At 51.1% G+C, this 26558-nt stretch overlaps 2 protein-coding genes across 4 annotated transcripts in view; both read right to left on the bottom strand.

Moving 5' to 3' along the window:
- Window positions 1–3: 3 nt before the first annotated feature.
- On the bottom strand, window positions 4–990 carry LOC122166904 (taperin-like; the record flags this gene model as incomplete). The annotated part of the gene is made up of 1 exon (XM_042831030.1): window positions 4–990. A coding segment is annotated over exon 1 (987 nt), but the record flags the coding sequence as incomplete, so codon positions are not given.
- Window positions 991–7394: 6404 nt separating this feature from the next.
- NSMF (NMDA receptor synaptonuclear signaling and neuronal migration factor) overlaps window positions 7395–26558 on the bottom strand; it is a 43489-nt gene continuing 24325 nt past the window's right edge. For all 3 annotated transcript variants that reach the window (XM_042830733.1, XM_042830731.1, XM_042830732.1), the window contains 10 exons: window positions 22837–22889; window positions 20721–20810; window positions 18925–19046; window positions 18013–18096; window positions 16972–17005; window positions 16336–16406; window positions 15064–15143; window positions 13656–13758; window positions 13180–13255; window positions 7395–11406 (listed from right to left, as the gene is read on the bottom strand). In XM_042830733.1, coding sequence (XP_042686667.1) covers window positions 11309–11406; window positions 13180–13255; window positions 13656–13758; window positions 15064–15143; window positions 16336–16406; window positions 16972–17005; window positions 18013–18096; window positions 18925–19046; window positions 20721–20810; window positions 22837–22889 — 811 coding nt within the window. In that variant the 3' untranslated portion in view covers window positions 7395–11308. The remainder of the gene's footprint in view (window positions 11407–13179; window positions 13256–13655; window positions 13759–15063; window positions 15144–16335; window positions 16407–16971; window positions 17006–18012; window positions 18097–18924; window positions 19047–20720; window positions 20811–22836; window positions 22890–26558) is intronic.

Below are 26558 nucleotides of genomic sequence, written 5' to 3'. Positions count from 1 at the left end.
GGGGGTCACAGTGAAGGAGTTGGAGCCGATCTTGTGGAGGAAGCAGTTGGCCTGGGGAGCCGCGGCTTTGGGCGCAGCCATGGGGGCGGGGGGAGAGACGGGGACTGCCGGTGGGGTCGCAGCCCTGGGGGACACCGGGACCGCCTGGGGACCCGCGGGCTGGGGGGCGGCCGGCCGGGGGAGGGGGGGCGGCAGCGGTCGGGGGGCCGCAGCGCGGGGAGAAGCGGCGCGGGGGGAGGTCGGGGCGGCCTTCGGGACCGAGGGGCGGGGGGAGGTAGGCGCCGCTTTGGGGGGAGCCGAGGAGCGCGGGGAGCCCGGAGCCACCGGAGGGGGAGCGGCCCCGGCCGGCGCTTCCCCGCCCCGGCGACGGCGGCCCCGCGGTCGCTGGCCGAACTTCTCCAGGAGGCGGCTGACGGTGCCCGGCTCGGCGGCCTCGAGAGGCTCCTGCGCTTCGGCCGCCTCGTAGATGAGGACCTGGTCGGCGCGGATCTCGGCGACGGCCGCTCCCCGACGGGCCAGCAGCTCCCGCAGCGGGTCGGGACGGCGCGGAGGGGACGCGGCGGGAGGATCGCGGCGGCGCCCGGACGGCGCTTCCCCGTCGGCGAAGCAGGCGGCGGCGTCGGGCTGCGACTCGATGATGAGGATGTTGTCGGCGCGGATGGTGCGGATGCCCGGCACGGCGCTGTACAGCTCCAGCAGCTGCTGCAGCGGCCGCGCCGCCTCGGGGCCGTGCCCGGGCAGCCCCCGCCGCAGCCGCCGCCGCTCGCTCTCCAGCCTCATGAAGGGGTTCTCTCGGAGCGGGCCCAAGCTCTCGGCCACCACCAGCCGCTCGCCCGTCCCCGCCGGGCCCCGAGCCGCCGCCGCCGCGGACTCCGTCTCTCCGGCGGCCGCTCCGGCCAGCTTGGCCCGCTTCCGCTCCAGGATCTCCCTCTTCCAGGCGGGCTGTGCCCGCGGCCCGGCACCGAGCGGCGGCGGCTCCGCGCTGCTCATGGCGGCGGCTCTCGGGGCGCTGCCGCGCACGGCCGCCGCGTCCTCCCCGTCGTCCTCCTCCTCCTCCCGCCGCACCTGAGCCGGGCACTGCGCAGCGCCGCCCCCGGGCCGTCCTGCGGGGCGGGGCGGGCGGCCCCGAGGGCGGGAGGGCAGCGCGGCCCCGGGCGGTGCGGAAGGCGCTCCCTGCGGCCGGGAGGGACGGAGCCGCCCGGTTGTGGGGCGGCTTCGGAGTGATGGAATACCGAGAGCGGGAGCGGGCGGCAGCGCCCGCCCCAACCCTACGGCTGAGAGCGGCGACCCGCCCGGCCCTCCAGTCTGTCCAGGACTGCCCGCGAGTTCTCTCTGCGCTGCTGGGACTCGGTGGCTCCTCTCGATTTAGTGTCATTGGTAAACGTTAAAGAGAACTGGCCCTCAAACGCAGCCCTGTGGATCCCGCTGGTGGCTGATCTCAAGCAAACTGTCCCAGCAGGGCGTTCACAACCACGCGGGACTCCATGCACCACGATGGGTCCCGTGTGCCCCAAACTTTGCTTCCAAAGGCCACATGTTCCCAGGTCCTGGTGCTCATCCACCCTGCCCAGAGCCACAGCACTTTACCCCACCGAGGGCAGGCTCAGGAGAAGCCTTGTTGCCCTCTGCAGCCCCCTAACAGGAGGCTGTAGCCAGGTGGAGATCCGACCTCTTTTCCCATGCAACAGCAATAGGGTGAAAGGCAGTGGCCTTCAGTTACACCATGCGAGGTGCAGGTTGGATATTAGGAAAAAATCCTTCTCAAAAGAGAGGTGATGCAACAGAACAGACTGCCTGGGGAGGGGGGGAGGTGTTCAGGAGCGTGGAGATGTGGCACTGAGGGACATGGTTGGTGGGCATGGTGGGAGTGGGCTGCAGTTGGGCTTGGTGCTCTCAATGGTCGTTTCCAACCTTCACGATTCTGTAAGTCAACCAAAGAAAAAAAATAACCCAAATCTGTTATTTTTTTCCAATAATTTGGGCCCTAGACTGGGCCATTTAGGAGGAACACAAGAAGGAGCAGCCGAGGAGGAAGGGGATGAGAGGTGTGTGTGAGCATCACCCCACTGTCGGCTCAGCTGTGGTCTGAGAAAGAGCAAAAGTAAGTGGGCGTCAAGGAAAGGAGCCCACAGTGGGCATCAGAGCAACATTAAGAAGCATTTTAAGGAAAGCTCTGAATGAGGCAGTGAGGTTTCTGTGCTGTGGGCAGCAGGCATGGCTGGGGAAGGCAGTGAGGAGCAGGACCAAGCTGAGGAAAGTGAGCACTGCAGGACATCAGACAGGAGCGCAGGAAAACAGTTCTTATGCTGCTTTCTCTGCTCTGCCATTGCTGCTCCACTCAAAAGCACAGAGAAAAGCATGGCCAGTGCTCTGCTTCCAGGCAGCCTGTTATCAGCTGCCACCACGTTTCGTTGGGAAGTCCGTGAGATCAGGAAACAATTGGGAGCTCAGGGCTTTCTATGCCTCAGATAACACTGTGTGCTGAAATCCTCCGCTGTGAGGCACGGAGGGGAACGGCACGCGGTGACGTGAACAACCTTTGCCCAGAACCGTTCAGTCCCAGCCTGCTGGGGCGTTACGGAGCCGCACCCCAGCACAACGTGGGTGCTTCACCAGCTCAGATACAGCCCTGCTTACTGGAAGGAACGTTGCCTCCTGCTGATAAGGTTCTACCTTTGCACTCCTGAGACAAAACGGAGCAAATTGCACACATTCAACCAGACCTGGAAAGTGAGCGGCTGCTGGAGTTTTATTGCCAACGTTGCCATTGTGCTGGAAAGGGTCCAATGTCCACCTCTGCTGCTGCCTGGCTGCGTGTGCAAGCCCAAGCTCGACGGAAGGAAGCAGCTCTTTGCAGTTAAGCTTTAATAACACAAGGCTGGTTTAAAGTTTGCACACGCCTCTCAGTGTGCCGTCCTGCATCGCAGCCCTCACGGCATCCCACAGCGGTGCCCTGGGTTGAGCCTGAGGACAGGGCAGCGGGCAGTGACGTTTCCTGGGGTGACTCATGGCTCAGGCTCTTACAGAGCCAACAATGTGCCTTTGTACTCGTGGATCTCAGTGGATTTCTCTTTCATGGTCTTGTCTGTTGGGTTTTCAGCCCATGTAAAGCCCACAAATCCCGAAATAATGAATCCCACGGTTGATCTGCACCTGGTACAAAGGAAACGTCTCCCTTTGTGGGGACTGAAGCTGACATCTGGTGGTTTTGTTGTGTGCCCTCCTGCCTTGGTGGAAAAAAACGCGGCCGTTATTCAATTCCTCCCCTGCCAGCAAGAATTGTGGGGCCTTCTATCATAGTTCCCATCAACTGCCTTTGTTCTAGGCTGAGCATGAAACAGCATGAGGGACTGGAAAGTGAAACTTGGCCAACTATTGAACGCCCTGGAGCTGATCCTCATTGCTGCATTTACACCTCTGGATTCTGCTGGAGCAGCAGCTGAGCACCCTCACTAAGAGGCTCCTGGGAATCCCATTCAGCTCTCAGATTCTGGCACAAACGCTCGATTATAAAACCCAGGTGTGACATTGACGTGGGACAGGGCCGGGGCTGTGTGATGGCAGAGTGCCACTGTGCAGCATAGCTGCATGGCTGTGCAGGCAGCAGCAGGATGCAGTGTGTCTGGTACGTCAGCGCCAGGCCCACACCCAGCAGCTGGCACTGATAGGATGCACGGGGACAAGCCCAGGTGCAGCCAGGTGTGGAGAAAGCAGGGAGGGAGCTGGGCAGCAGGAGTCAGACGTGTGTGATTTCCCCCTTCTCGCCCTTTGTTATGGGGCAGTGTGAAAATCCACCTGCAGGGCCCTGGGCTTGTCCCACGTCACCTGCATGAGGAGAGAGGGAAGAAGGTGAGAGATAAAAATAACCCTTTGCATCTGGGCTTCTGCAATGTGTTTGGCTTTGCACCCCGTGACACTGATTTAAAAACAGTGCAGTATGGAGATTAAATGGCTCCGGAATAAGGAATAAAGGCAGGATTTCTGGCCACCAGGTTACTCAGGGCACCGGTGACTGGAGAAGGAGAACAGGGCCAGCTCTCCGGCACAGGTAGTGGTGGGGAGGTGGAAGTGATTTCCATCCTCTGCCACTGCCGAAAGATGGACAGCAATGTTTCCAAATGGGGAGGATGCAGACACAGCTGCTGAAAGAGGATGAAGATGCCAGAATGAGCAACAGTGCCCTCAAGGACGGCAGCGAAGGACGGGAGCGCAGCTCTGTGTGCTTAGAGGGGCTGCAGTTATGGCACTTGGCGAAAGGCGAACACACCTGAGCACACATTTCAGCAATGCAGATAAAGGGAGAGCTCACAGCCGGAGGCTGGGACCGCAGCTGCTCACTTCAAGTGCAACAGACAGTGGCTGATGGAACTTGATGTCTTCCATCCTCCCAGGTGTGCTGAATGTCTGTTCACTCTGTCCCCACCGCAGGATCTGCCTCCCCCTCAGTGTCCCTCATTGAAACCACTGACAGCTTTTGCTTTTCTCCCCGTGCTGCTCCCCAGGGCACGGTGCTCACCCTGGCTCTGCCCTTTACTTTTCAGCGTTTCTCTCTCTGCTGCCTTTCAGAAGTGCCTGGCGCCGGTTCCTCCCTCTCTGCTGGCACAGCACACGCTTTTGCCAGGTGGCATTTCCTGGGCTTACCGACTCAGCCAGAGAACAACAAAAGAAAGAGAAAAAAAAAAAAAAAAAAAGAAAGAAAAAAAAGAGAAAACCTGCTTTCCCAGAAACGTCACTTTTTATTAAATCACATCTTAAAACCTAGAAACATTCACGTCATTGAAACCTGCTTATCACACACAAAGCAGCAGATAGGCTCAGAGGAACGCTACGGGCGGCAGTGCGTTCCTGCACGGCGCAGGGCTGCTCCCAGCACAGAGCCAGCCTGCAGCCCGGCCGTGCTAACAGCTTCCTTCCTCCTCCCCAGGGAGCAGCCTGCTGGTGTGGGGCCTGCTGAGCTCACAGGTGGCAAGCTCCATTTTCCAGACTCTCCCTTCAGACAGCTTTTGCCTGCAGCCAGCACAGCCCTCCATCCTGGGGCTGACATCTGCAACTCCGACCAGCTGAGCAAAGGAACTGGAAATGAGAACTGCTGTCTGAACTCTGCAGAAATAGTTGAGATATTAAAAGTACACTGACCTCCCAGGCCTGCAAGCACGGTTTTTGCTGTGGCTGTTGCTTGGCATCACAGCTGAAGTCGCCCAATTCCAGGAACAGTGTTGTTAAAGAACAACAGGAAGCACACAGTGGAAAATCTGTGGCCCCTTGGTGCTCACTTAGGTACAATTCCAGTGCATTTCCCTGCATTGTGGCACACAGAGCTCGCTTGGTTCCTACAGCCCTCCCCAGCTCAAAGCCCAATAAAGGGAGGTCTCATTTGGCAAGCAGAGTCAGGGGGAGCACAGGGACACGGCCTGCACAGTGAGCAGCGTCCCCATGCAGAGCACCTCACCCTGCTGTGTGTGTCTGAGATGGCTTTAGGGCATCTCAAAAGTCAGGGTAAGGATTCCTGTGCTGTACTCGAATTCCCAGCTCTGCACCGGCAGGACTTTTGATTGCAGACCCCAAAATCAACAGCCCCCCACTCTCCCTTGAAGCTTTTTGAACACCACCTGTGTGTACCTGTGCTGTCCTGAGCCAGCAACGCATCCCCATGCCAACAGCCCTCTCAGCACTGCTGCAGTCCCGTTCCCCAGGTAAAGATCATCCCTGCATACAGCTCATCACACCTACACACAGCCATGGGAAGATGACTGTCAGACACACAAAAACCAATGACAGCAGGGGCAGGGGAGGTGCTGTGCTGGCAGCTTATTGCTCACACTCAGCAGCTCACACGATGGGCTGTGCTGTTAGAAGGGGAGCACACGTAGCTCTGCTGCTGGGAATGCATCTGGGGCCACTGCTGCTGCCGTAACCATCAGCTGCTCTGGATGCAGAGAGCACATTAACTAAGCGCTGCTGCCTGACCATCACTACATCACAAGTCCCTTGATGCTTTCTATACGCCCTTACATATTTCAGTTTTAAGGATGCTCTATAATCAGTACCGTGATGTGAAAAATTACCAGGTTGTGTTAGTTCTTTGAGATGTACTCAATATTTATGGAAAAAATGCAACTTATTTTCTCTTCAGAGAATATAAGATATGGATCAGATATGGACTTTGATGTCTGTAATTTCATTACTTCCAGTCTTCCAGGTTTTGCACGCTGATGGGAAGTACAGAATTTACCTTTGAATCAAAGCAGCTACCAGTTCCTATAGCTGGGAGATTAGACAGCCAGCCAGCCCTGCCATCCTGCTGATCACACAGCACAATTACCCCGGATAACAGCAATCACTGTCAGGTTCACAGCCATTAAACCACCCATGTACTCACTCAACTCCAGCAAACACAGTTAGCAGCAGGCTGATTTCTCATCAAAACCGTAACAGTTTCCAGTTGACTTTGGCTTGAGTTTCCAGGCCTGAGAAATAAAACACAGTGCCATGAAAGACACAGATGGCTGCAGATGCTCAGTGATTGGTGGGACAGAGCACAGATCACAAAGTACTCTATTTTTATAGATGGCTTAGAAGATGGCATTGCCTGTCCATGTCCCCAGGGAGGATATCTGTGTGTCACCCTGCAGGAAGGTCTGCCTGCATCACCAGGTCCAGTGAACGTCAGGAAAACCAGCACAGAGTGACTCAGCTCAGCGTGTGGCTGCAGATCTGCTTCCTGCTGCTGGCAGTGGGGCTGCAAGGCACAACCCGGCACAGCCTCTGCTGCATGGCAACCCGTGCCAATTGCCAAAGGGCCTGGAAGGATTAATTTTGAATGTTAGTAACATCGCATCCTGAACCGAAGCACTGCGGGTAATGCATGCACTCCTAAAGTGGATTACATGGGGAGGTTGGTGGCCCCGCCTGTGGCGGGGGGCTGGAGATTCATGGTCCTTGAGGTCCCTTCCAACCCGGGCCATTCTGTGATTCTGTGGGTTGTGATGAGTTGAATGTTTATGCAGAGAGCAAGCAGAGCGAGTCTGCTGTGCGCCCCCTGGCAGGGCCTGGGCTCAGGATGCCACCTGCAGCTCTCACCGTGCTGGGGCTGCTCAGCATCACTGCCTTCTGCTCTTCTGACCGCCCCAACTTGTGCTGCCTGGAGGTGATGAAGCAGTGTTTGCAGTCACCCTCAGCAGAGCCCTGGGAAGAGGAACCCACAGCCACAGCTCACTAACACAGCAGTGCCCCGAAGCAGCAGCAGCTATTTGCAGAGCAGATATATGCCAAGAGCTGGAGATGCAAACACAGCACAGAATGGTGATGTTGCCTCGAGGGGTGACGTGAAAGCACAGACAGATGTTTTGTCCAGAAGCCTCTGGAGCAGGAAACCTGTGTGCAGCTCCAGACAAGTCCACGCTGAGAAATGAGGGACAAATTCATTTCCAGAGTGCTCTCAGCAAAGCAGCACTGCTGGGAGGCAAGCAGAGCTCCCCAGGGACATGGGATGAGGCTCAGGGAGCTCCTGAGGTGCTCGGAGGTGGAGGGAGTGGGAACCCACAGTACACACAGCAGGGCCAGGACGGGCTGTTTGCCTTCTGCAGTCAGATGTTTCTCTGGAGCTACACAGACTGGTATGATTTTATGGGTTTAATGCAATAGCAGGGCTGGTCTGCTAATTCATTCGTTTGCCATCCCAGGCCTGGAGGTCAGTTGCAAAGGAAGCTGGTAGCTGCAGTGTGAGGAGAGATGCAAAAAGCTCTAACAGTTTTCTGACTTTCTCTGTCCCTTAGGGCACCAATTTCTCTTCCTTCTCATCCTTCCCAGCCAATAGAGAAGAGAAAAGCCTCTCTAGGAAGCCCTGTACAGGACAAGTGCTACAGCCAAAGAGATGGGCATCCTCAGCTTCTGGAGCAAGGCGACCGAGCTGCCAGGGCTGCTCCCAGTCTGAGCCCAGCAGAGCTCTCTATTGGCATTCCTCAGTAGGAAGGGTAAGTAAAGGGCTGGAGTCACAGCCTGCACTTTGCTGAGGTGCTCCCATGTAGCTATTCCAGTTTATCCCACTTCTCTCCAGGTTAACCAGGACTTGCACTGCACATCATGGTTTTTCCAGCCCCCGCTAAGGGCAAATCCAACCCCTGGAGCTGCAGGAGCAGCAGGCAAGCAGAATGGCCGTGCTGGGGCAGAGCCCAAAGCACAGCACAGCAGAAGGGCTGCAGATCCCCCAGAAGAGCAGGTTAACGTGGGCACAACCATGCTGCAAGCTGCTCCCCAGGATCCCCTTTCTTACACGGCAGCTCCAACTCAGGCAGCTATTAGTGTGTGTGAGCAAAGTAGTTCCATGGCTTCAGGCAGACGCATCCCAACAGCGCAGTTCAAAGCTGGAGGAAGCACAGAGAGGCCTTGGGCAGGACAGACTGCACTCAGCTCCGACAGCAGCATGCACACAGGTCGCCCTGTGCAGCCTGGTCCAGCTGAGGAGTCACAGGCTCTATTTGTAATGCTTACACTTTTTTGTTTCCCACCCTATTCTCTGCTGATTCCTTTTTTCCCCCAACAGCCGCTTACAAAATTCAAGAGGTTAAAAGGGGAAGAATTACTTTTTTTCCATCTGAACAGTCAACGCTTCAATGACGCTACTTGCACAGAAAACATCAACACTCTGCTGTCTCCCCAGTCACAGCTTTGAGAGTGTTTCATCTCTCGAGTCAAAAGAACGCTACAACAGAAACAATACGCTCATGTCATAAACATCACAAGCTATGTTGATAATAGATCTTTGGAAAAGAGAGGAACGCAGTCAGTTTGTCATTACACTGCACCACAGTCAGCTGCACCAGAACAGCGCGTGCTGCTTGTTCCAACACACACCTTCCTACAGTGCTTATGCAAGAAACACCTTTCTACTTTGCAACCCGAGTTCTACAAGTGGTCAGTGCTAATAGATACACAATAATTGTACAGACAAATCACTGAAGTGGGGACATAAATGGGCCCTTTCCCAGATATAGAAGGTTTTCAATAGTTCCACAATGCTACATCCATGCTACCAAGTTCACCGAATTGGGATTTCACTTCAGAAAAGAAAGAGGAAGAACAAGTTGTCAGTCTCCAGTGAGGAGCAATAACCATAGGAGGTAAAAGGGTCACAAAGGGAGAATTTTGTATCAGCATTTTAATCCTGCCACGACCACGCTCTAAATAACGCGTGACTTTGCTTACTGAACCTGTGGCTCCCACCTCTCACAAGCACAGCTGGTAGAGGCTGCCACGCTAAGGAACAGACAATTGGTATCCATGTGGGTTTGGGGTTTAAATCTGGCATTTTCTGCCAAAAATCACAGCCTGTCCCCTTCACTGCAGGTCTGGAAACCCAGCCAGCTCAGGGGCTGGAGCCCAGCAGGCAGAGAAGCAGCTGTGAGCTGTTTGGTTCAATGCGCTGCCTTCACGGCTCCAACCTCTCCCTCTCTCCCACTATTCCTCCCTTTACACACCATATGTACATTCTTTCTTCAAAAGTTTTGCTACGAAACTGCTCTAAATGTACAGGGTTCAGCAGTTCCAGCCAGCAGCCTGCCCCCAGGATTACACCACACACATCACAGAGGGAAGGAGTACTCTACAGATCAGAACAACTACTGCTTTTTGCAAGTATTTAAAGCAACGTCTGTACACATATTTGCCATCGCGTCACAATCTGATAATTTAGGTCCCAGGAAATCAGGAAAACAATCCTAACCTGGAAAACAATCCTAATCCTCCCTGTTCACCTCCAGTACATTTTACTTATGTAAGAAATGGAGTGTATCCCCTCCCAGGAGAGCCGGTGACCTGCACGGACTGCAAGTGGTATGGAGTTGTCCTCTGGAGAGCTGCAGATGGAGAAAACCAAACCAAACCCATCCCAAAACAAAAATCAGTCCCTGTGCTAAAGGAACACAAAGGAAATCTATTCCAAAATAGATCCCTCAAATGTCAAGTACAAATCTGGGCTCTCAAACCACAGCAACAAAGCCCTGCGTTTGCTTTGCCCTGCACAGGAAGGGATGTGAGCAGCTCTGCCCAACAAACAGGTCTTTCTAGCACTGAAAAGAGGAGATCTACGCCCAAACAACTCGCAATCAAGTGAACACAGGGAAGATTCAATCTCATGCTACAAACCCGTGCTGAACTCTTCAGGAAGCATTTCTTCCCAACCTCCTGGGAGGGTTTCTGATGGCCTGAACCCTCACTGCTCAACACAGCAGCCCCAAAGAGCCCATCTCTCAACACGTTGCAAAGTACTGGCGTGAACAATTACCATGGCTATTAATTTCTACTTCATTTTTATATCATAGTGAACCTGGCCGAGGCTTCCCAGCCAAGTACCGTATTTCTAACCTAAAATATTTCAGCAAAACTAAAGTCACATAGTTTTGCAAGCAGCAAAATAGAAAGTAACAAAGTTGTGTCTAACTGGAGGAGAAATATACATTCGTGAGAGCACATACAATTTGTGCAACACAGCTACTCTGAAAGTAATGAACCAAACCGGATTAATCAATGCAGCAGACATGCAGGGTCTGCTAGGTTACGTTAAAACCATGTTTGCTGGTGATTAAATATGTCTACAGAAGATATATTACCATTCTGAATATATTTTCAAGCAGACCAAAAATACCTCATCTATTGGTTACTGGTGTGTTATTTTCAACTAATTAAATACCAGGAGGGGTTTCTCCCTCCTCTCTATAAAAATTGCACTTATTTTCTATTAAACAAAACCAAAAAAAGTTAGACTTCAATTCTATATTCCAGTATATTCACACTGACACTGGATCGTCTTGATGTCAGCCTGCAGGAGTAGGTGTAGCAGTCCTTGCTCTCCAAGATCCCCAGGCACAGAAGGTCCCATGAGTACAAAACCTTCCTTCCTCTGTGCTCTGGTCACTTCTTCATTGTAGTGCACGGGTAATTTATTTTTTATTTTTTGTAAGAAAACCTGAGCTTTAAAAGTCTTTAAAAGGACCTGGAATCAAATCTGGCCCATTCTGACCCAAAACAGCTCAGTTCTGCAAGGAACTCCATCCTGTCCTCACTTCACACAGCTCCTCCTGAGACACCACGGCTCTGACCCGAGGCCAGCGAGGCGTCAAACCCCTTCCCCTCCAGTCTCTCTTGACCCAGGAGACTTTCTTCCCGATCCACTTCCGAGGGCTCCTTCTTCCCTCCCTTTAGCACTGCAGCCTCCTGTAGGGCTCCCTGTGCCAATAAAAGAGTCTCTCTGCAATAAGCATGACTTCTTGGACACTGGTGATCAACAACTTCTTGCAAAGTCTTCTCCGGATCATAAAATGTCATCGTAATCCAATAGTTTAGAGTGCTGGCGGGTCTTCCAGAGGCGGTAAAGGCGGAAGTCAAAGTAAGTCTCAATCATTTGCTTACCTAGAGATGAAGCAGAGGGCTGGGTTACACACTGAAGCAAGACAGAGAAACAAGACTGAGCAAAAGCAAAACGGAACAGCACACCCATATGGACAGGGGCACAGGAGAACCTGCCAGCATGTCTCATTTGGAGAATAGTGACATGTAGCATGCACCCGGGGCATGTGAAGGTGCCTGTGAGAAGCAAGCACCTTTTTAGCCATCCTCAGACCCTGAAAGGCTCCTTATAGTCCCCAGGCAAGGTTGGTCTGTGGAGGTGGGAACTGAACACAGCATGTGTCTCCAGACTTGGAACCTCTGCGCTGACTGCAGGAAGTGGAGCAGCAGACAATGGCTCCAACAGGCTGCAGCAGGCACCACTCTGAGAGTTCAGACTGTTACACATCAAGAGTCAACTCGCTGTAAAATCTGGGGGGAATCAATGAAATAATTAACGTGGAAAATTCAAAACAAAAACTGCGGGTCTGGGGGGAAAATGAACGTCTACCAGCTGCCCCTGTCCTGCAGAGCTCTCTCTGCTGGCAGCAATAGGCTCAACAGGATGCACTGCTGTAAGTCCTGCACCTCGGACTGCAGGTGGGCTCTCGTGAGGCGTTGCAGGCTGAGCACTGCACTCAGGGGCACTGCTGGACACAGCAAGTGGCACTGGGAGACACAAGGCACAAACAACCCCGGGCTCAGGGCTCAAGGAAGAGATTTTCGCTTTTGAGGCCTGATTAAGATTAGTTTCAGATGACTTTGAGAAGGATTAGAGGGGTTACGCTCTTAGTGCGCCCCAGACTGATCAACGGGATAAATTCAGACAGTCTTCAGCCCAGCCCCCCGGATGATCAGCTGCTCAAGTACACACACAGAGTCCATTGCCTTGCCTGCTGGGCTGTGCAGAAACCCAGGAATTTCCCTGCAAGTTGCTTCTTGTCACTCATGTACAGGCCTGTTTACTTGGGTTCTGCACAGCCAAGCCTTGGCAGGACAGGAGGACACGCACAGGGAATGCTGCACAGCACTGATGTGCTCAGCTCCTGTACACTCCTACATGGGTAAGAGGGAGTTAAGAATAAGCCAGCAGCATCAATGCCAGCTGTGTGCAGCACAGGAAGTACCCAAGAGCTTACAGCCTAGTGCTGTGTGTCTTTACCTTTCAAAAGAAGAAAGTATTGAGGGGTAAGGCAGAGATAAATTAACAAGGGCAACTTCAGAATGTCATTTGTGAAACTGCACCCATAAATGCGTGGACAAGAGAACAAGAAAACATCCACAGTGCTTTGAAATAACTTGAGTTACGGGGGGGGCCCCCCGCCAAAGAAAAGAAAAAAAAAGAAACCATAGAATGGCTGCAATGGGCTCCATCCAAATCACCTGCTACTGAGACAACCTGCTTGGTGCCAGTGGCTTGAGTCCTCTGGAGAAGAAACCCCTGCACACTTGGAGTTCTGCTCCTATGTATCCCAATGACTCCACACACCCCAGTAAGATGACGAATGTCCCAAATTCAGCCTGGAGAGCTGCTTATTATTTAGGCAATTTGTCACTTCCAGTGGTTCTGAAGAGGTTCTGCAGCTTCAGGCACAAGAAGCAGGACAGCTAAATTGTGAACAAGAGGAATTGCATGGGGAAAGCTAGGCTCAGCAAATGAGCTACACTAAAGATGATTACAAGCAAAAAGATCATGGTAAGGCTTAAGGGAGCTCAAAACTGCTTTTTCATGAAGATGCCCAAGGAAGGAAGTAGGCTGATGTGGAAGATACGGTTCTTTGCACAGAAAAAAATTACCTTGAGCTGATAGTTCAAGTGGAGACTCAAAGGCAACCCTATAAGGATTCATTAAGTTTTTCAGATTCTGAAATAGCTGAAAGGAAAACATACAGAAAGTTAGGAGCTGAAAACAAACATGAACTATAGCACATCCAGAATTGCTCATCCTTCACCCCTACCTCTAGGAAACAATCCACTACACGGCCTTTAATAAAACATCCAGTTCAGCAGTAAATAAATCAAATGCTTTGACTGACTGTTCTCCTAGAGGCTTCAGCACCTGTCCCTTCCTGCATACCACTAACCATTCCTCTCTGCCCTCTGGGGTTGGCACAATCCATAGGGTGGTTCAGCCCCTAACAGCCACTGGTGGGATAGGATGCAGCATGTTTCACCCAGCAAAGAGGATGTGACAGCACAGTGTGTCTGCTGCCTCCCTGGGCTTGGTGCTACTCAGCAGTCCTTCCCAGAGAGGTGACCCACAAAGCTCTTACCTTCTCCCCATTGGGGTTTCCAAGAACATAGCAGCCCATGATGTGAATGATATTTGGTTCAGGATTGATTTTACTCATCAGACGACTCAACCTCTTCCAGAAGCTGGAAGAAATAAAAGAGATCATTAAGAAATTGGTTTCCTCAGGTGGATGTGTAAATGCAAGCAGCTCAGGAGAGGCCTGAAGCTCACAGCCTGAGCAGCAAGCTGCCTGGAGAGCGATGGAGGGTCTTAGACAAGGAAGAGCAGGGGCAGAGCCTCTGCCATGTGGTAGGGAAGGAGGAGCTGCCCAACGAGACAAGGGAGCTTCAAGGTGAAGAAAAAGGAGCAAAATCCACCAGGAGCATTTTTAAATCCACTTTACTTTTCTTACTACTGACTAGCATGCTGTGCCTGAGGGACATGAGATACAGTGACCCTTCTTGCACGAGGATTATTAGAGCAGACAGGTGGGCTCTAAAGCCCAGCAGCTCCCCTGTGATGGCTGTGATCAGATGCTTGTTTGCAGTATAAGCTCTTCTCAGGACTGCCTCCCAGCCATGCACAGGTGGGATGGAGACATTCACTTCCAAGCACCCTTTCAGCTGCATGTCCACAGATTTCTGGAGGCCCTTGAATTACCAACGTCAGGTCTGCTATGCCCCCAGCGCATTCAGAAGCATGTGTGCACGTGCCTTTTATTGATGGTGTTTGTGCCAGAGCATGAGAACACTGAACAGATGTTGATTTTAATATTCAGCTCTCATGCCAACAATCTTTTGTGTAGGAACAGGTTGGTATACAAGCTCACCCCCACGAAGAAGCACTGCTAGACAAATTACATTTGAGCCAGCACAAGGAAGCAGGCAGCAAAACAGGCAAAGCTCAACTCTCTGCAAGGAAAAGCAAAATTGCCACAGTACTGGACTTTGAGCAGGCTTTGCAGAGACAAATTCCATTTCCCCCTGCATTTAGAAGGGCAGTTATCAGAGACAGCTGTGGGGGAATAGCTTGGATTCCTGCCACTGGTCACCTGCTAAGAAAAGCTACCTCAGCTACTTCCAAGCCCCAGAGGCACGAGGTGCGTGTTCTGGTTTCTAGTCAGCAAGGCCTTTGCTAAGAAAGGAAATGCCTTTTTCTCTTTTGATGACCTCTAGTCCACAGACACACCAAGCAGCAGAGAAGAGCATAAATCTTCTGCTGACCTGACCCAAAGCTGCACAAGCCCTGAGTTGAGCTTGATTCTGTCGTCTTTCCAACTCTCCCCCACGGAGTTGTAAGCTGCTATGTAATTCCCTCTCTGCCTCATCCGCCCCAGGCTAAACCATCCCAGCAACCTCTGCCTCTCCTTCTAGACCACGTGCTACAAACACAGAGCAAACAGAGCAGAAAAACGCTACGTGACTCTAGAACAGAACACAGTCACTTACAGGATCATATCTTCCTCCTTCTCCACTTTGGCGAAAGTGGCAACTTTGTTCTTTAACAAGTATAAGTGACCTGGACCCCCCTGCAAGAGAGAGATGGACAAATGCACAACACCTGAAGAAACAGCCCCTGGAGATATTGCTTGTTCCGTGCAGCCATACCCAGCAGTGCCACAAGGGAGCAGAGTGGACACGCCAGGCCGGCACAGCTTGCTACAGCCTTCACAGGAGACACTGTAGGCACTAATTCAGAACATTTTCACATACAGAGTACGTCGGGGGTTGGATTATCCGTTTGCTAATGTTATTATGCCCACCCTGCTCTAGAAAGACATAGCAATAAGAGGAAAAAAAAAAGTCCTTTGCTGTGGGTGGCTGGAGGACAGTAGGGAAGAAAAGAAAGTCCCTTTCATTGGGGGGTGTTAGGGGAGTTGCTGTGGTAGGCAGAAAGAAGCTGAGCACAGCAGGAGAAGCAGGCAAGATGTCACTGTAGAAGAACTGGTATTTGGCAGTAGCAAGCATAAAAAGATTGAATACAACTTCAGGAAAATTAAGAGTTGCAGTCTCCAGGTCATTGGGCTGCAAGTGCTACTGCTCTGCAGCACGGGGCACCTATCATTGAATCATACAACTCTTAGAGTTGGAAGGGACTTTGAAAGGTCATTTGGTCCAACTCCCCTGCAATAGGAAGTTTAAGTTAGGCTCACTTCCTCACTTCTTTCAAGGTTCCCTGCACAGCTGCTGGGGCAGCACAGCGCTGAACTCTCAGGAGCAGAGACTCAGGAAGGAAATCCCCACCGAGCCCCAGATACAGCAGTGCCCCGTCTGCCCCAGCACTGCTTCCTCTGCCTGCACCTTCACCCCTCTCCCTCCTCTGGGACTCCAGGCTGTGCCATCTGCTGGTCGGATCTGTGACATCCTTCACTTGTCAGCATCACAGTGAAGCTGCACAAAAACTTGCAGCTATCATATCAGACATACTCCTTCCTTTCTCCAAAAAGCTCTTTCTGGGGGCTTCGCTAATGCAAGTTTGCTTAGGTTTCCTTGAAAGCAGCTGAAAAGCAACCCAGCTCTGGAGCTGGCTACACTAAATGTCATCTGCTGCTGTCACAGCAACTTGTGATGGCTTGCTGTCTGGGTAAAGGAGAAGTGAAAGCTGTATGCATTTACTCTAACAGAACCTAACACTGGAATATTGGTTCCTCCATGTACTTTTCCCTATAGAAAAAGAGGAATTTGTGACAAACCACTCCCCCTCTCAACAACTTTCATTACCTGGCAAAATATCAGCATTTTCCAGATTTTGCAGCCTTTCCGATAAATGTTAAGCTTCTTCTCTATTTCCTCTGGAAAACAAAACAAAACATTTTGGGAAAGATGAGCCATGGAGGAAGTGAAAAATGAACCTTGCAAAATCGTTTTTTTCTTCTCAGTAGAGTTCAGTCTTGAAGGCCAAGCTGCAAGAGGTGCTCAGCATGCATTTTCAATAATGTCAGAGCAAATCCTCACCTTTAATGCTGTGGAAAATGAGAAACCACAGCCCATCACAAGGCAGGCAAGGTGCAGAGCAGCACCAGCTACTGCTCTCTACTGCCTACAGTGCTGTACCAGACCCAGCTGTCCTGAGCCCCTGCTCACCTAAAAGGGTATCTCACAGCAGCATCTTTGCTGCCCTGTGCTTCAAGCTTCTCCTTCATGATCTGTGAGCTTAGCACAGAAAACTGCCTACAGAAGTGAAGTTTTATTATGGCAGCAAATCCAACAGCACCACACTGAGCATCAGGTGTCATTAGGGTGATAAAAACACCTTTGTACATGGTGGCTGAGGTGCAGGGCAAAGTGACTTAACATACTGATCAGATACGTTCGCAGTAGGCAGGACTTAAGATAAAGAAATAACACCCAGCATACCTAGGATGTCATCAAAGGTGGCGTGTTCGTGGTCCTGGAAAGCAAAAAGAGGCAGATGTATCAAGGTTTGCTGCCACTACACCCGCTTCCATGACATTACTCAGGTCTTCAGTATCACACAGTCACACTCCCAGACAAACATACCCTTAAGCATGATTTAACCCACTGGGGCTTCTAGTTGCATCACAGGAATAATCACCCTACAACACACCTCAGCAAAGAAGCTGAAGACCAAATAGTCCATTGGAGGCCAACCTCATCTAAAGACTTGGAGATGAAACCCGCAGACCAGCCCAAAGCATACACCATCAGACACTGTCAGTGTCATCAGTGAGTATCTGCCTCTTGGCCCATGTTGTGTATCCAACTGATGGTACTATACACATCCAAGCTGGCTAACAAATGGCCAACACTCCTAACCCATCTGCCTCTGGCACAGCAGGGTCACCAGTACAGCTGCACAGCTCTCAGTGGAAGGGAGACAGCAGAGCTAAAACCCTGACAGCACTGTCTGCTGCACAGAGACTGAACTTTCTGTGCTGTCAGTCTAACCCTTCCCTTTCACATTAAATGAATGTGAAATGATTAAGAAAAAGAGACCATGACTCCCTGCTGGTGCTTTAGACATTGCTCAGGCAAAATCAAGCTTAAATTCACGGCTGACAGGGAAGCACCACTGTCCGAGGTCTTACATTGCCTAAGGATAAGCAGAAACACAAGTCTTGAGCACGGCAACGTGAAGTTTCGTTCAGGTTGGTCTTGGCTTCCCTTGCTCACCTTCCCCCACTGCCTGGCTGTGCCTACACAGTCAGATCTCCCACATGTGCAGCTTTCATGCCACCTTGTTCTTCCACTTAGACCTGAGCCTCCTCAAAAGCTGTGCCAAATCCCAAACCTGGGTCCAGCACACACCCAGCCCTTTCCTTTCAGCTTTTTCAAGTCACAATCGTGTTTCAGAATCACTGTAATGGGAACAAAGAAAATAAATCTGTGTAGAGCCAGATTCCACCCTCCTGGGCAGAGCAGAAGCAATATACTCACATAGAGAATGGGGATGATGGAGGGATCGTCCCTGCGAATAATTGTTGGGACGTATTCAGCTTTGGGCACCTTGGAAGAAATGAGCTGTAAAGAAAAAAAAAAGAATTGCAACAGGACGAGGAGAGGCCAATAGAGAGTTCAGAAGCACAAAGGCTATGCTAACAGTGCTTTGTTCAGCTGCACTTCCTACATGTTATCCAAACCAGAAGATAATCCAGACTATCTGCATTGCTGCAGAAGGTCCTCCAAGCCTTTAGTCCACTTCAGAGCATCCTCAGGCCTGTGGAGTACTCCCAAGCATCACAGTTCCCCCAGCCCTCACCAACTGAGTGCACAGCTTGTCCAGTAGTAAGGACTGAGTCTGAGATGACAGCCTGTAAAGGGGAGATAGGTGGGCACAGAGGATGCAGCTGCTTGCAGACCAGCAAGACTGGCTGTAGCCCAGTAAAGATCACTGCTGTACAGCCTTCCCTGTGTGAGGTTTCATGCTTCTGGCTGGAGAGGACTGTTCAAATTCATGTGCTCAGTGGGCCAGAGGTGGGATGGCTGCATGCCTGAGCCAGGACCAGCCAGGGCTGAGCACAGCAGTGGCCAAGGGATAAGATGACACAGGCACACACAGCCATAGGATGTCAGGCAGATGCAGGCTGCTTGGCAGCTCTGGATGAAGTGTTCAGCCAGCTCGTTAAGAGCCTAACTGGGTAGGCCTGTCGTTAGCACAAGCCAAACTGCGATGGAGATGCAGTTGATTTGGCTGTGCTGTGATTTCAGGCACTGCTTTTCAAGGTGATAGTGATTCTGTGATGTCCAGGGATGGACAGTCCTCTCGTTCACCCTGCAGATCCTAAACTTAGCAGTTGTAGGAAGTCAGGGCCCAAACAGCTAAAGGTTGCTTGGCTTGGAAACGCTCACCATTATTTTTGGTGGAATAAAGTCTTCTCCATCACACGCCATGGCTTCAAGCTCCTTTTCTGCTTCCCAGTTCAAGTCAAAGTCACCATCCAAAGTGCCACAGGAATCCTGAAGGTCATGGCCTGTCAGAACACAACGTGCATCACAAGGGCAGAACAGCTTGCCTTCTCCACTCAGCCCTGTCTGGCAGCTACCTCGCAAGAAGCACCACAAGCCATGACACTTGTGCCCTCCTTCCTTCCAACACAGTGACAGACACCACACGTCGGGGCTGGCGTCTCTAAACAAACTCTCTTGACAAACGACGAGTGCACACACAGAGTCTGAACCACACATCACATAACATTTCACCAGTCTCACAAGTGTAAGCTTTCAGATGCTACTCACAACAGTCACCCTGTCATTTCAGAAATGGGGAAGGAGATGGAATGCAGACAGACTCTCTACAATTTAACATTGCCAAGCTGATGAGCAAAAGTCTCCAAAGACTCCAAAACTGGTCTCCTTGTAATAATTCATGGTCCGACTATGTTTTCTCAGTGCTTATACAGAAACTCTGCCTTCTTAGTCAAATTGATCCTGGCAGAGAATCCTAGAGCGCGAGGACGGCCATAGCAAACACAGCAGTATTTCCACAGTAGACTTGAATTTGCTCTCCGAATTCACCTTACCTGTTGGCCTTCAATGCCTCCTGGGGAAAAAACTATCTGGAAGGAATATAATTGACCGTTAAATGTTAAAAATAAAGATGGTTCCCTTAAGCCAGGGAGTGAGGAAAGAGAACAGAGGTGCCTCCACTTGTGCCTTTTGGGATGTCCAAGTGTCGTTGGACAGTGCTGGAGCACCAGACACATCTGTCTGAACCATGTCTTTTCCATTCGCTTCTGAGTTAGCTGAGGGAGCAGGGAAGAATCAGACTGCAAAGGAACCATCGGGTCATGTTTTGAACCTGGCCTTTCGTACCTCTGCCCCTGCAACCTGGCACGGTGTGATCTCCAACCAGGAGGGCTGGACCTCATGCTTACCTGAAAGGTCAGTTGATTTCAGTAGTGAAGTTTATGTAATGAATACAACCCATGTCAGCATGGGCAAACTCATAACCATTAAGACCCTTCCCTGCAGGATTTCAAATAATATTGGGTGAATCGGCCATTCTCTTTACAAAAAAAAATAAACAAATTGGGAAGATGCTGGCATTTCCTTCTGTAAATTATCACAGCAGCACCTGGGTCCCCACAGGCGGAACACTGTAGCATTACTGAGGATTTCCAGAGGAATTCCTGGCAGCCCAAAGATCAGATTGCCCCAAGCTATCATCTGTGCAGCCTGCACAGACAGGAAATCAAAGTTATGCTTCATGGAGCACTGCAGCTGTGCTCCAAATTATTCTAGGCTACAGAAGAGCTCAGAAGGGGCTCTTGCACAGGAGACTGTGAAGGTTTGCCCCTCTGTGGTGAATGCAACTTTGGACTGGTGTGCTTCCAAGTAGGGTGTTGCCCCCAAGCAAACAAGGGATGGTGGGAACAGAGAGCCATAAGAAAGCTGAACCACTGCGTGTCCTTTGGCTGCTGCACAAAAACATGAGGACAGATGTGCTTGTGCTCTACCTGTAAGTATAGGTACACACAGATGACTAGGTGCATATACCCAGAGTATTATCTGCTCAGATCTCATGAAACTAAAAGGATAACAAATGGGACAAAAGGGAACAGAGAAGTTACTCCAGTGGGACTCCAGTCAACACCTCAGCTGGAGGGTTTGGCCACAGGAGGAAGCTCAAAGGACTCAGAACTCACTTTCTCGAGAGTCATGGAAGGAATCAGCTTTGATGGGAGTCGGGTCACTCCAGGACCTGCTGAAGCTCCTCTCACGCCGTTCGGCAAATGCTAGGATAAAACCAAAGCACGACATTAACAGACTCCAAAGCCACCTCGGTTGCTGCCAGCAAAACAAAACATCCAGTAGATTTCCACCAAAGCTACACATCACGATCTCCCCTGTGCTTGTTCTTCCACTTGCCAACCGTGAGTCCTCTCCACACAGCAAACAAGGGTCTGTCTTCCAGACAGCAGCAGCAGAAGTGCCCACTTTCTGACCCGAGCCATTGCAGGATACGTGACACAGAAAAAAGAGAACACTCGATGGTCACTCCTTAAATGGGCACTGCTCAAACCTCAGTTCCATCAGGGTGATGCCAATATCCCACTGTAAATGCTCTGACTCAAAAGCCTTCACAAGAAAGTGCACACACAACAGCTAATGACACTTGCAACTAGAAGAAGGCAGCTGTCCAGTCATTTCTCCCTTCTCCCATGGTGGGAGGTTCTCTTCTTGTTCTGTTCCATCAGAGAAGGGGCCTTTAGAAAGCTCATGCTTTCCAAATTTTCTGGCAGCAGAAGAAATACTTCACCTGCTGTGGTATGAGCATTTTTCACTTCCCCCTTTTTTTTTAATAGATATATTTTTATTTCTTCAAGGGCCATTTGTACTGGCATTTCCCAAGCGGAACCCAGGGAGCTCGGCCCAGCTGATTGCCCTGCAGGCAGATTTCTGAGAATCACCAACCATAATGTCTAACTTGGCAATTCCCTGGGAGAGCCATTACATCTAGATTAACAGCCACTTAGGGCCACTCGTGCTTATTTCTAGTAGCAGACAGATCAAGCTCACTGCAGTAATAGCAGTGACAGCATCTCACATCAGCAACACAGGAAATCAGGGCAGATCTGCATTACAAGAGCTGAGATAGAGCCTGTCCTCTGCTGCAGTGTCCAAGTGCAAAGGTCCAGGGAAACAAGTCACATGGAAAGTTCTTCAGGTGATTTCCATCCTCAGCTTTCACTTAAAACAACACATGTAGCTATTGAGCACGTGGAGAAAGCTTTGAAAACATGACCCGAGAGTTACCAAGGCAGAGAGGCATGCCTGCACTTACAGACAGCTCTAGGTGAAGGTGAGCCCTTTTCATTTCAGGCAATGCTAACTCAGATGCCAATAAAGACACAAAAGGCAATGCTGTTTGCTGTCTACTTCCCACAGCATATCAGAATGGAGAGGAAATTCAACTCAAATTCAACCCAGCAACACTTTTGCTGTGGGCAGTCTGTACACGACATCTGGCCAGGCCATGGCAAGAACAAGCTGTTTCCTTTCTGGAACAATTCTCAGCTCTCAGGTGCTGGCTACACCACTCTCAGCCCATTCCACAGCTATGAGAGCTGTTCCAGCCAAGTTATGGAGAAGCACTGCCTTCCTCATGGAAAGAGAACTGCTGTTTCCCAGGCCGAAGAGGTGATTCCTTGCCAAGTAAGGCATAACGCTCCCTTTATTTACCCCCTTGCTCCCATCTCTTTCCTGCTCTTCTTTCTCTGCACGACTTTCCTCTCAGATCCCACTGGGCATCTCTCCCCAGGCCCTGCTGTGGGGAAGATGTGGTGGTGGGATAGGGGAGGAGAAAAGAGCCACTGGTCCACACGGCACACAAAGCACCAACTGCCTCCAGGGAACCACAGCAGGTCCACACCTTCAGCGAGAAGCCAGGCAGCTCTCTCTGCTCGACTTTCAGCTCTGGTTCTCCTCGCTGCTACACCATTGATCACCAAATACCATGCAGACGTGGGACAAGGATGCTGCAGCTCTTCCACACCTCAGAGAGGATGCAAATTTCTCATGGCCTATGCAGAGCTTCTTTGGAAACAGCTTAAAGGCTGCGTGCAGATATCCATGTGTCTTGGAGACTTGCAACAACCTGGCCTTCTCTTCATAAGGTAAAATGGCATCAGCAGGTCAAATCCTTCCTCCAGCCCAGTGCTAACTCCTTTCTATTGGTATCTGTGCACAACTTGGGCTCCCTGTAAACCACCAGCACAAACCCCAACTCCTCACAGCCACATCATACAGGTTCTCACTTACTTTGTGCTTTAACCCTTCGGCTCCCCACCATGCGGAGGTGCTTCCGAAAATTCCTGTAAGAAAGTTCAAACAAAACCTCTGAGAAAGGTGATATGAAGCTGGGCCCAGGAGGACTGAAAAAGCTGGAAAGGAAAAAAATGGGAAGACAGACAGTTCGTTTCCTTCAAGGCATTCAAACACTGAGAGCAGGTACCCAGCCTCTGCTCAGGGTTATGTCTGTCAAGCACACGGTTGTTTCTGAACCCTCTTGGACCAGTGTTACAGAACAAGTGAGGTTCTATCTGGCTGTCCCATTCTCATGGGCTGCTGTGGGCTTTTTCCCCACTCTCCTGTACATCAGGCACCCGTTCTGCAGCAGCTGCAGCCCATACTAGCAACACTCCTTTTCCTGGTTAGCAGCAGGAGCTTCTCCCCCCTCTCTTTTCTTCTACACATGCACCAGCAGGAAAGTGAGGTGCCCTGGGCTTTGCAGCATGCACACACAGCTCGTGGCTGTGCTCATTCCCACACACATTCAGAGCAGCTGCTAAAATCCCAGCAGCACCATTAGCAGCCACACAGCCCATACTGTTCTCCAGAGCGAAATGCTGGGAAATATTTTTTCAGCTTCTTCCTTCTTGGAAACACTGCTCAGCAAGGCTGACTGCCGTCACCAGCCAGCTCTCTGTGGCTGCCTGTCTAACTATGTGCTTTCCTGCCCAGCACCACAGGCAGACTTCAGTAGGGCTGCAGAGTTCTCAGTTCCAGAGGAAAGCCCACCCAAGGCAAGCCTCAGGGAGACAGCAGCACCTCACAGTCTGCATAAAGCAGACCATCCTGGCAACTCCTGAGAACATGTTCAGTCTGGGGAAGAGGAGGCTGAGGGGAGACCTGATTGCTCTCTTCCAATATCTGAAAGGTGCTTACAGCGAGAGTGGGGTTGGTCTCTTCTCACTGGTGACAGGAGGAGGGGAAATGGCCTCAAGCTGTGCCAGGGTAGGTTTAGGTTGGATATTAGGAAATACTTCTTTACTGAAAGGGTTGTTAAGCACTGGAATGGGCTGCCCAGGGAGGTGGCTGAGTCCCCATCCCTGAATGTGTTTAAAAACCATTTGGATGTGGTGCTCAGGGACATGATTTAGCGGAGGGTTGATAGGGCAGTATGGTTAGGTCGTGGTTGGACTCGATGATCTTTAAGGTCTTTTCTAACCTGAGTGATTCTATGAGGCAAAGGGACTCTACCTACAGCCTCCTTAGAGCAAGGGACCAGTGTCCCTTGGTTTCTCATCACTCACCTACACAGTAACTGAACAGGACAGGAACCAAACTGGACAGCAGAAAAGACACAGGGGATGAGCAGCAAGTGGACTAGCAAGGAAAGGCTCCATTCCTCCTTGAACCCTGCTCAGGTGAGGTGACTTCAGCCTGCACTGCTGCCCTGAGGGGATGGCAGTGACCCACGTACCTGCAGCCTGTATGGAGCAGGGGGTCCTGGATCCCCTCTGCCCCTCCAGTGTACACCACAGACATCACACAACAGAGACCGTTGTTGGTGAAAGAGATGAAATGACAAGTTGTCTGCAGCACACACCAGTTAGTAGAATGAGTAAGGACATGGTACAACCATGCAGACACTTGAACAAACTGGCTGGACTGGAAGGCACATTCAGCACTGACATTGAGGCATTCAGAGCAAGGCAGACACATCTACTCTGCTTTAGAAAGATCAACACAGGTGCAGCTCTTGGGAGAGGAAGAGCCCATGCCATGGTCTGCACTGTCCCTTCTTTGGCTTCAGATCCCATGCAGCCATCAGAATCCAAACAGCAACTCAAGAAGGATGACCTGAGCTGCTCTGTACGCAAAGCCTTCAGCAGTGCACAGTAACTGATCACCAGGGTGCTCTACAGCATGTTAGATTCAAATCAGCTATGTTCTAAGAGGACCAGGGACGTTTCTTAAACCAACAGGTCTTAAATGTGGTAAATCACCAGAATGAACTCTTTATGGGCCACTGCAAAACTAAGCTTATGCCAGACACCAAGCACTGAATTAATTGCCAAGGCCGCCTTTATAGGCTTCAGGGCTTTTGGCATTTTGAAATCCATTTTCTGGTTAAATGCTCAGTTCTCCCCTCCAGAGAGGAGCTTCTTCTGGAGCTGGGGACCAGTCTGCCACAAAACAGTGCTGCTCCCAGCTGGTCCTCTCCCATTAGTGAGGGCTGAAGGCAGCTCTCTGGATACATCTTCTAAAAACAGCTGTGAGTGGCTGCAAGGAAAATTCAGGGCTACCCTCTGCATTAAGCATTTACAGAATGGGTCAAAGAACCTTTTTCTCCCCTCAGCTCTGTTCTAGACAAAGCACTTTGGAAAAGAGATCCATGTCTGGGACTACCTCAGTGTGGGCATCCTGCAGCCATCTGGACGCAGGCCCCTCTGTGCTGACATGTTAGCATGAAAACATGGGCTTTCACCACCATTCAGGGACACTGGGGGAGCAGCAGTTTGCCCTGTGAGCAGCCATAAACCTGCCCAGTCCTCTTGCCTGGCTCCTACAATTGCACCTTGAAAGCCCAGTGTTACATGTTCACTACTAAGATCTCTTCATCAAAATCCAGAAAGCAGCCCTGAAGTTACAGTGATAAAATCTCTTTATTACTCCCTATCCTGCAGCACCCCCTGCAGTGCTCCATCTCTTCTCTGAAGAGCAGCATCTTTGTTATCTCAGAGGTGAATGACAGCGTTGGGATTACTGCAGTACATCAGAGCTCTGCAGAACTCCTCCCCAGCTGGGATCAGCCACTGGTTCATCAGACCACCGGGTGCTGCCCTCCCTCAAGGCAGCACCTTCATGCCAGCAGGTAGCAGTGCCATACAAACTCAGCTCACAGCACACCAGGCTGTGCACTGCAGGTTCTGCAATAACCACTGACCTTCCAAAATACCCAAGGCTGCAAAGGGCTGTGCAGCAAGCACCTGAAACTGGGATAAGTGCTGGGATCCTCCTCGCTCCTCAGCGCTACCTGCCAGGCAATCCTTACGCACCGCCGGGGTCTGCTGCCACGGCCCAGCCAAAAAACCACATCACCTTCATCAGCACTGCAGTCCCACCTCCTCCCTGCCACAGGGCAATGCAGACAGCTCTGCTGTACAGTCCTTCCTGGGTTCCTCAGAGCAGTCTGTCCCACGAGGCCGGTGTGACACCCGCAGTGCCAAGTGCTCAGCATCACCGAGGTGCACAGCTCCCCTCCTGCACCTGCAAGCTGTGTCAACAAGTCACCACCCGACAGAGGCTCGTCTCCGTCTAACCAATTATGAGAAATCTCTTTCCTTTTAAAGATACACTGTCTGTTTATTTACCACGTCTTCAGTTTTGATTTGCATTTGTCCTCACAACTGATGGAAAAAAAAAACAAAGAACAAACACCTACTGATAAAGAAAATATCTTCCTGGCAATTTCCCCATTGTGAAAATCTGATGTTTTTCTCCCACTTTGTTTTGAACAGTGCTGAAGTAATCAAGGCAGTTTTAAACCAATGACACAAATGCTGTGTTATCCTTCCTCACAAGCTGCCAAAACACACAAGTCTTGGCCACACTTCAAACAACAGAGTTGTTCTGATTACCACAGTGACCAAGTGATGTGCCCTGCAAACCAGCAGAGGGAAACCAGGGCTCTCTGGTAATAACAGGATGAGGGACCAGTCCTCTTTTCTCTCCTTTCTGTCCTTTAAAACAACAAC

This window comes from Centrocercus urophasianus, unplaced genomic scaffold (genome assembly GCF_019232065.1).
Source record: "Centrocercus urophasianus isolate 14NV4802_14NV808 unplaced genomic scaffold, USGS_Curo_1.0 seq_34, whole genome shotgun sequence".
Classification (NCBI taxonomy): Eukaryota; Metazoa; Chordata; class Aves; order Galliformes; family Phasianidae; genus Centrocercus; species Centrocercus urophasianus.
This window is presented reverse-complemented; position numbering and strand designations above follow the sequence as displayed.